Consider the following 10,680-nt stretch of genomic DNA (forward strand, 5'->3'; position numbering starts at 1 on the left):
AAAAAAAAAAAAAAGGAAAAAAAAAAAGACAACTGTTAGCTTTTCTTGGTGAAGAACAAATATAGGCTTTAGCTGTGAAAGCAGGCGTGCTTGATTTGCACCTGATCTTTGTCAGACTCTGGGCACTCCACAAAGGACTAAATGCCAAAGTATCCAATGCTAGAACTTGTGAGCTGATTTTCATATGGAGGCCAGATGGAGCATGCAATGGAGCAGCAACCAGGAATGAGAACTAGCAAACAAAATTGAAAAGTAATGTAATAAGAAGGTTTTGCAGTAACAGCTGAAGGACATAAAGTCAAGTAGAAGGAAAATATTGTTTGGATTTGACTTCAGTAGATATGGACAGACTGGATGTAACAGACTTAACTAGATCAATTCTATGCCCGTGACAGGGGGGCAGTAGTTCCATGGGCCCCCCAGTCCCTAAAAATGGGAAGGAGAAGGGAAAAGGGGTAGGGAGATGGCAGCTGGGCTCAAGGAAGAAAAACAGAACAGTGGCAATGATCTAAGGAGGAAAACTTATCTTTCTAACTGTGATATCAAGAACATCATGGAATGCAAAATAATACAATATAATACAATATAAATGAAATTGAGATTAATAAATCAAATAAAATAGGAGAGAGAGAGAGTTTTCCAAAACTGAAGAGCCTACTTTGAACTGAAGGCACTGAGCTGAAGGAAGCACAGCCACATCCTCTGTCAGGCAGCAGCAAGAGAGGGAGATAGAGCAAAATCCTGTGACTTCCTTCCGTGACTTATCACATTCGCCTCACACTTGAAAGGTCCCTTGGGATATGTAGTTCTTCTCTTCTGAAAGCCAGGTATCCAGAAAGTTGTCAGTCCGTGGAACTGGAGTATTACCCATGCACTGCTTGATATTATGGTGTGGAATGCAGAAAACCAAAAAATCACAAAACCATGACACTGGGAAGACATGCTGCAGCTCTTCCTTGTGGAAAGAAGCTTATGGAACCCTGGCAGTAGACAAAGAAGATTAAGTCTGATCACTGTGAGACTTTGAAAAAAAGGTAGTTTGTAACAGACCTTTCAAGAGCTTGAAATGTGCCTCTAGAAAGATGTATGAGGGTCTTGAAGCACCACAGAAGCAAGCAGCCTGAAAACTAGTCAAAGGAATTGAATCAGATTACATACTTAAGACAGTTTTCTGCTCCTGTTAACTCATACAAACTTAAAAGAAGGATGCCTCATCTTGAATCAGCAGTGCTGTGATCAAACTGTTCTCTCCTGCTAGTACTGTAGTATGCAGCCATCTTAGAGTACCAACAGAAAACTTTGCGTGACCTAAAAATACTCCAAGAGATTCAGACACTCATGGTTGTAAGGTTTGTCGTGTTTAATCTGGATAAGGCATAGCTAAGAAACTGGATAGATAAAAGGACACACCAGTACAACTGGCAGAATATTTAAGGTTTGTTATGACTTTTGGTATCTTCCAGACTGAAACAAAACAGTGCAATATAAAGGCAGTCAGCTGGCCAGGGTCTTGCAGATTAAAAAAAAAAACAAAAACAAAAACAAAAAACAAAAATAATCAGTGAATAGAAACATAGAGGTGGGTGGGAAGAGACTCTGGATTTGGCAAAAAATGTGAACAGCGAGCAGAAGAACCACTGAAGAGGAACGTGACCACCATACATGTCCAATGCTGCAAGAGAAGATATTCATGATAATATTAAGTAACTAAAGAAGGTGAAAATTCTGCTTCTGAAAAATAAAGAAAGAAAAGGAAAAAAAAACAGCCCTATCAAATGCTAAAACATGTAAAGGGGAAAATGGTTTCCAAAAGGCTATAAAAAATCTGTAGCTACTGTGCTATTGTGTAATTGTTTCTCCACTACTTTGAATTACACCCTTGCTTTCTCTCCCCATTGTACAAGCTGTTATTACTGAATAAGAAAAACATAATAGACTACTTCCATGCCACCTCTATTAAATTAAGCCCTGCATTTAGGAGCTGAGGTGTAAGACGACTTGCTGAGGACCTGACAAATTCTGAAGCCCTGCAGATAAGCCCCCAAAAACACTGAAGGGAACTCTTCCAGATATGGATGTTCTGGGACTGTTGTTCACCTGCTGTTCACCATGATCTTGCGTTTCATGAAGGAAGAGGCAAGACAGCATAAGGCAGCAGGAAAGGTGAGAAGCAACCAGGTAGGGCTGGATGTACTGGATGCAGAGCAGGGCACATCTGGTTCATGTCCCATTGCATTCCCATTTTTCCTGAAGCTTCTTAGTTAGAAGTAGCTCTAACCCAGAACTGTGAATCATACCTGGTTTAACTTTCCCTTCTCCTCTCCTGACTCAGTCTTTGGTACATCTTTCCCACCTCATCTCTCCTCCTCCCTGCCTTTGCTTTCACATGTCCAATTCACTCTTCAGCATTTATGGGCTTCCACCTGCAGGCTTCATATACATGGCTTCCTGCTGAATGTTACTTTCTACCTTTTCCCATGCTCAAAGCACATTCTTCCCATCTTATAGTTAGTCATCATATTTCTGCCCTTCTTTTGCTTTTCATCATTTCTTCTCCAGATAAATCCTGTTAAGGAACAGGATTACTTATGCTACTTCTTATGGCACAACTATTGTCTAAGCTCAAACCCAGATTCAGAAAGTGCACAATCTGTGAGGGCAAAGCTGGGAAACCTCAGAATTTCAGCAACTTTAGCATATATTAAAAGCTAAGTAATATATATGACTATGGGTTATTGTCTCAAAGGTGAGAGACTTTTTAGTATATTAGCTACAGTATGGAAATGTCCACAACTGTACTGCACTGATGTGCAGACAGCAATAAGGAACATGATCACAATCTAAGACACAGCTTAAAAAGAGAATGTACTAATGAATGTTCTAGGTTTCCTTAGTCAGGATGTAATTAATGGCAAGAAACATATTGTACAAAATCCATCTGTTTAAAGATGTGGTATAAATAAATGATCATCTGGTTTCCAGTAGATAAACCATTCTGGTTTTATGGTATCAGTGTATATTAGGACATGAGTGTCCAACCTTTTGGCTTGCCTGGGATGCATGGAGCGAAGAGGAATTGTCTTGGGCTGCATGTAAAATAGATAATACAGATAATGTATATCAGTAATAAAACTTTATTTTTTTTTTAATTAAAAAAGTTTTAAAAACAGAGAGAGAGCAACAAAACCATGAAAGCAGTGGGATATTTGACCTTATTTTTGTGAAACTATTGCATCAGGATGGTTCAATGGCAGCAGTTATCCCTTATGAAGTGAGAGGTATCTTTATATTGTAATAGAGGTCTTATAAAAGTCTGGTAAAGATTTTTGAGTTGATTATCTGACTGCAAGCCTATACTTTCCATTTCAAAATTCACAAGAAATGTATTTATGTCAACAGAAAATGGAGTTTCAGTAGAAAATCAAAAGAAGGAAGGGAGTAATTGCTCCCACCACTGCTAAAGTATGTGTTCCAGTACTACACTAAATACAAATCTTATGTTTGCTTTGAAGGACTTCCCTGGCAAGAGGAATAAATAAGTCTTCTAGCTTTTACAGAGCAGTGATTATATCCTTTCCCACTTATTTCTCTAAAGCAATTTTCAGCAGTTTACCAGCAGGCCAGAAAAGAGATGGGTCAGGAAAACAACCTGCAAAGCATTGGACTGGATCTGCTGTGGCAGTTACTATGGCTTAGCAAAATACACAGCTTCTCATTATGATGTGGCAATTCATGCATGCAATTCAACTGTAGCTTGTAATCAATGAGATGTATCCACAGCTGCAAATAAAAGATATCCATATGAAGTGGAAAACAAATAACTGTGAATTGTCTCAAGACAGGGTGATCCAACTGGGTCAGTTATCAGCAAGAAAGGTATTTCCTTCAATTAAAAAAAATGAAAGCACCATATGATTAGACAAGTCTATAAGCAATCACACATGGGATTTTTGGATTTGACTTCTACTGCAGTATTGTGCATTGGTCAGTATTGCAAAACTATTGCATAGTCTGGGTGAGAAAGTGAAAATGTTTCAGTGTTCAGCAGAGTGAAATGAATACATTTAGTGCTAGAATGTATTTTATACCTGATTCTTTCCCTATCAATGTTTGAAATGTCTCATGGAAAAAAATACATATAGAGATATATATATCTGTGTCTATATTGTCACAAGTACACTAGTGTCTGTTAGCTGAGTGATGCAAAACTCTAACTTCTCAAGAAAAAGCACCACATGGAACTCTCTTCCAGGGCATTCCAATTTGAAGGAGCAGGAAGCACTAGTCTCAGATTGAGCAAGAATTTTGTGATCTGAAGAGACAAGGGTTACCTGAAGTGGTGTATTATAAACAGGATTCTTAAGGTTCAGCTCAGGAATCAATCAGAATCAATTTTCATTGATTTGCTATACAAATACAAACAGGCAGGTCGGAGACAAAGTACAGAAATACAATTAGGAATTATTTGCAAACATTGCTATAGTCAAGAATTTCTTAATGGTAAGCATTTAGGCTGAGCTGTCTAGACTACCTCTAACATCAGTGTCTAGTCAGAACAAAATATGCTTGAGAAGCAATTATCACTGCAGTGTGTCATTGGAGGTGGTTTTGTCTTAGCTACATTTTGGTTTTCGAATCCTACCACACCACAATAATCTGAATTCATTTTCAGACTAAGAACAGAGGCAAAAAGTTCATCTTAAGACTTAGCTGCAATAAGAAGCAGTAAAAATCAGCCTTTCCTACAGAAAAGTAAGGAAAAGTGCTCTTTCCCCTAAAGAGTAATGTTAATGTTCCCTCAGTTGAGCAGGTTGTTTCTGGCTGCGGTCTGGAGGGTATTAAAGGAAAAGCAGGTATATGAATAGATCGGTGCTTCTATTTCACAGTTAAAGTAAGTAAATAAATGCTGCACAAGGGCTGCCTTCCCACCTCTGCTTATGGAGCCATAGCACTGCACAGAATAGGAATATATCTAGTAGATGTGTGCTCTACACATCTGTAGAGTTTTAGTACCAAAGGAGCCAGACAGTGTTTGTCCTCTTGAGAGCCCATCAGAAACCTTGTTTCAATATAGCAGTTATGACTCTTGTGCCATATTTATACTCTGTAAATCCTTCTCTGAAAATCACGAAACAAAAAACACATTCAGATGGAAAATATTTTTTATTGATCTATTTCTTGTTCCACACCCTCACTCCCATCCCATCTTTTTGATCTCACATGAGCAATTCTACATGTTTTCAGGATTTGTTATTAATAAACTTTTAATTGACTTTATTTCCTTTTTACACAATAGGAAGTGAGGATGTTTGACAGAAGTGTTCCTTGAAACAAAGGCCAAATGTTTGATAATCAGTACAAAGTGTAATATTATTCTCAAATGTGATGTATAAATACTGATATAATGGAAAAAAATACTTCGGTTATTTCCACCTGTTTTCTTCTAGGTTGGATTTTCACATAACAGTTTTAAGTAACTTTTGAACTGAAGACCTCTTCTGATAAATAGGAGTTATTTCCAAGTGAAAGGCAAATGTAAACACAGAAATCAGTTATTAGATATACGTAAGGAATATGGTCTGTCACAATGAGGTCATCAGAATGGCATCAGAAAACAAAGAAGGATATTGTAAAAAGATGAGAAAAATTCCTTTCTTCATTTCCCAAAATCTTTTTCTTATGGTTAAAAAAGGAAAGTTGCAAATAAGAACTTCTGAAATTCTTGTTCTATAGGTACTGTGAAATTATTCATTTAAAGCACATTATGTATAAAATATTAATTTAGAAGGAAAACGTGAACCTGATTCTCTAACTACATGACCTAAGATGTGCTTTGTTTTGAAATACTGTGAAATGAGGAATCATAATTCAGCTTCTTTTGGACATTAAAGTAGGTCTAACTTGCTAAATTCTTCACCCATGAGAAAAATCCCACAGAATTAGGAGAATTTATTAAGATATGAGATGCCAGTTTGCAAGTTATACCAAAGTACAACTGGATATTGATAAGCCTCTGAGGACGTTGAAGATGTGCTGCTGTTAAATTCAATGCAAGGAATGCACACTCTTCATTCTATGGGAGAAACAGAAAAAGAAAGATATTTATTTCTTTGCACTGAGAAAGAGTGCATTACATTCTTATATAGTCAGAATTAGCAATAAATGTAACGATTTATCTATAGCGTGAGGATTTGACTGCCCAAACCACACAGCCATTTTGAACAAATGCACAAAAATGAGATACTTTGTTCTTAGTGTTATCATCTAGCAAAGCAAAGACTACCAAGATGGCAGCAGCTTTTCAACATGACTTGTCTAACTTGGAAAGGCTGCATATTTTAAATTTCTTTGAACAATGGCTTTTCAGAATACCTCTATTCTTTCTTGTGTTCTAGGTTGCTCCCACTGTTCCAGGCTGCCTCCAAAAGGACATCCTTAAAGAAAGAGCTTTTTGAGAAGCTCAGAATCTTACCAAATCATACATCCATTGACTCCATTAATCATTGACTCCTTTACAGCCTAGAAAAAAGTGTTTTGGAATGGATGTGGGAAAGAAAAGAAAGACTGGAACAGCTGAGCAGACACATCCAAAGAGTGAGAGAACAGGGTATTGTGATTCCCCTATAAATGCCAGGCGAAAGTCAGAGGACAGGTGCCAGTAATGTGGAAGCCATGCTCAGTAAATCTGATTGTTCCAGGGCTCTTGAATGCTGAATGGCAGTTGTATCACATTTTGTTTTTTTGTCTCTCTAGCAGCTACCTCTCAGGCCAGACTGCTGAGAGCAAGAACCATGGAGTAAGAGGTGCCAACAGTGGGGACAAGGAAAGAGAAGAGATAGGAACCGGACATTCCCAGACAGCAAATAAAAACATCACTCTTATATTGTTTCTGTTCCTTAGAGACAGTAATGATGTTTTGAGAATTAACAACTTTGTCAACTCTTAAAATTTTTTAACAGTGTATTTAAGAGCATGGCTGAATACCTGTGTGTCATGGCCTTCGCAGGGTTTTCATTACCATATGTCTGTCCACGAAAACCTGAAGGAACAAATTAAAATGTAAAGTGTCATTTTGTTTTCATTACTGTTCATACCTTTTTTTTTCACATTAAATGACTCCAGTTATTTTTTCATTTGGAATAGATATATTTCTTCTTAAATAGGTGAAATAATGTTTTAGAATATTTTGCTTCTAATGCAATCCAGAGAAGAGGGCAAAGGAATAATAAAACTGAGAAGGGAAGCAACTTTTTCCTTTGGGTTTTGCCTTTGAGAAATAAAATACATGTCAATAACATCACTGTTCTTTTGGGCACACTGACAGTGCATGCAATCTTTAATAAAATGTAGTAATGATGTAAGTTTCTATTTCACAAAGATGTATACAGTAGATATTTTTACTATACTTTTATAAGATTGTTTCTCAATCATTTGACACTTAGTAGAATTTAATTGCCACAAATTATGGACAAATTCTACATTTCATACTCCTTTCTTTCTCTTAACATACTAGGTTCAAGGACAAATAGCATCCCAGTGTAAGAACTATCACCCTAGATCTTTAAGTAACTTTCATTATCTCTTGATTTTGGAAAGTTCATACTTGAGGAGATGTCTTAATTGCAGAAAATAAGCACTTGAGAATTCAAAATTCTGAGTAGTAATGCTGTTACATTCAAAATCTAACACATGACAAAACAGGCAGTTGATGACTCCTGATGAGACGTTAAGAGCACAAGGATTACATCAATGAGTTGGACCCATGCGGTTCAGAGTCCCACCACTGGGAAACAGTTTGCACCAGCTATCTCAGAGGGAAGTTTCAGCAATCTCCTCCTAGCAAGACAGCAAAGGTGGAATCATTCACTTGCTAATGTGGACAGCATTACCCCAAAATATGAAGTTTGGCAGCAGCCATGAATCGTATCCTACTTATGCTTCGTACAACAAATGTAGCATTCACATATTAAAGCTTGGAAGTCCTGGAAACGCACAGCTTATCTTTTTTATTTATTTATTTTTATTCTGAATCTTCAGAAATTATTGATCAGAACAGAAATTATGATAACAAATTCCACATTTTAATCAAACATGTCCAGAAAATTCTTTACTCAGTTTTCAGTATTCCGCCATTTGAATTTAATACATAGATCCATTCTCTCTTATTAGAAGGAAGAGAGGAATTCCCTGACTGTCATCCCTGGAACCTATTGTTATTGTTTTCATATCCTTCGCATTTGTTAAATGGAAACTGTGCATAAGAAGAATGTATCCAGATTGAATGAATCGCAACATTCAGAAATTAACTGATTCACCTTGAGTGGACTTGTCGTGAGTTTTTAAGTGCAGAAGAAAACTGAACAAGGATTATGTCAGTGCTTGCACAGAGAACTGCAGTTGGATTGCAAATTCAATTGTCAAGTGTCAGGCTTCCAAATCTGAAGCTACAGTTAACTGTACACAGAGCAAATCTTTCACAGGAATTGCTATGTTTATAATGAACAGGAAGGGGCAGTGTTTCTGTGGGTTTGGGGAGGTTTTTTTTTCTTCAAGAGCTCAGATTGAGCTTTCTGTCAGCTCAACTCCTTTTTAGACTTTTCAGTTCTGCTGAACCTAACCCTGTTTTCTTCACCGTAAACCCTAGAGGCTTATTTACTTCAAATTCATTACATTTTACAGTGCCATACCATCAGGGGCTGGAGATTTCAGAATATTCTGACTTCATGAGCATATGAGTGTGCTTGAACTCATAATCACAGAATCACAGAATTGTAGGGGTTGGAAGGGACCTCCAGAGATCATCGAGTCCAACCCCCCTGCCAAAGCAGGTTCCCTACAGCAGGTTGCACAGGTAGGCATCCAGGCAGGTCTTGAACATCTCCAGAGAAGGAGACTCCACCACCTCCCTGGGCAGCCTGTTCCAGTGCTCCGTCACCTCACTGTAAAGAAGTTCTTGCGCACATTTGTGTGGAACTTCCTATGCTGCAGCTTATGTCCATAATAACGGACATATAAGGACATGGACATGAGGATAATACTATCCTCACAGTAATTCTTCAGTGGAGGAAACTCCTGCTGTTCCATTTGCAGAGGTGGAGAATTAACAGTAAGGCTATGCTGCAATCACTACAATGACAGAAGTGCGTGCCTACTTGCCAAGGATTGTTTTAAACTAGTTACTTCATCTACCAAGAGCAAGGCAAACGTAGGTGTGGTGTGCAGCAGTTTGGCATAGGCTGGTAAATTCACCCACGGAGAAGAGAAAACAGACAGCCACACAAGTTGCCCTTACAGCAGCTAATTAAAAGCTGGTTTAGATAGGAGTCCATTGTCCATAAAGAAAATTGAGCATATCTAGCTCAGATGTAGACATCCACATTCAGTCAGATGAATCCCATCTTCATTTCCCAATGAAAGCATCCTTCACCTGAGATGCTCTCTTCCATTCAATCAAGACCTGTTTTTTCTTTTGTCATCGTAAGTACTTACCACAGTGGATATCACAGATCTGCAGTGGAACTGAATAATCTACATCTGTCCTCCAGCCCTTGTAAAAGAAAGAACAGAATCTTATTCTCCTTTCAGCAGTACTGTTACTAAACAGTTCTGTTGACATCAATAATAAAATACTGCTTTATTAGTATACTCGACTGAATACATTTTTATTCTATTTTTTAAAGAAATGTACATGGAGTGTACTGAAGTGTACATTCAATGGACATACATACACTGAACACTCAATGGACTGAAGTCACTATCATTTTTAATTTTTAAATTTAGGTTTCTAAATGTTAAAATCAAACAGCTTTTTTTTATGTTTGGAGAGTTATATTCTGACAGATGTTGTCTTATTTACACAGGAGACAATTTATACATCAACTCAAGAACTGAAGAGACTCAAGATACACCAAGTTGAGAACTTTTAACTCTGGAGAGGAGAAAAACAATCAGCTTCATATTCATTTTCTATTAATGTTGTCTTAATGAAGTTCAGCTACAGAATTAGTGTGTGAAACAGTAATTTGGTTATACTGTGCTTTCAGAAGCACTAATTCTAGCAGACTATGTTCTTACTGTGCTATTAGCTATATGTCTAATCTTTTTCAGCTAAGGTCAAGGTTTCAAAGATTCATCTATGATTTACTTGGATCTCTTAACTAACCTTTTATTAGAAACAAAGGAACATACAGAAACAGGATTAACAATTTCCTGTTGATATCCATTTATCTGCCACTTACAAAGCAGCAGGATCGCTGACAGCACCTTCTCTGTTAATTAATATCATCTCAACAAGAGGTGGTGGCAGCACTTCAAGCTATAAATAATGCTTTTTGCCAACTCCATTTGCACAGCAATCAGATCTGGCTAGGAGGAGGAAGCTGGGAGGGTGCCTGCTGGTTTCCTTCTTTTACTTTTTTTTCTTTTTTATGTCTTGTTTATTTTGTACACAATACTTGGCAAAATCAATACACACAATACACATACCTGAATGCAAATTGTTGACCCGCACACTTCCCGTGACATCGTGATTGACACAGAATCTCCCTTATGAAAGGAAGGGAGGAAGGGAGGAAGGGAGGAAGACAGGAAGGCAGGAAGGAAGGGAGGGAGGGAGGGAGGGAGGGAGCGAGGCAGGAAGGAAGGAAGGAAGGAAGGAAGGAAGGAAGGAAGGAAGGAAGG

General features: G+C 37.8%; 1 protein-coding gene across 2 annotated transcripts in view; it reads right to left on the reverse strand.

The window, feature by feature from the left end:
- Positions 1 to 5,144: 5,144 nt before the first annotated feature.
- IL17REL (interleukin 17 receptor E like) overlaps positions 5,145 to 10,680 on the reverse strand; it is a 42,009-nt gene continuing 36,473 nt past the window's right edge. For both annotated transcript variants that reach the window (XM_042815960.1, XM_042815959.1), the window contains exons 14-17: positions 10,486 to 10,545; positions 9,490 to 9,547; positions 6,985 to 7,039; positions 5,145 to 6,073 (exon numbers count right to left, since the gene is read on the reverse strand). In XM_042815960.1, the coding sequence (XP_042671894.1) occupies positions 6,046 to 6,073; positions 6,985 to 7,039; positions 9,490 to 9,547; positions 10,486 to 10,545 (201 nt within the window). In that variant the 3' untranslated portion in view covers positions 5,145 to 6,045. The remainder of the gene's footprint in view (positions 6,074 to 6,984; positions 7,040 to 9,489; positions 9,548 to 10,485; positions 10,546 to 10,680) is intronic.

Source organism: Centrocercus urophasianus, unplaced genomic scaffold (assembly GCF_019232065.1).
Source record: "Centrocercus urophasianus isolate 14NV4802_14NV808 unplaced genomic scaffold, USGS_Curo_1.0 seq_15, whole genome shotgun sequence".
NCBI lineage: Eukaryota > Metazoa > Chordata > Aves > Galliformes > Phasianidae > Centrocercus > Centrocercus urophasianus.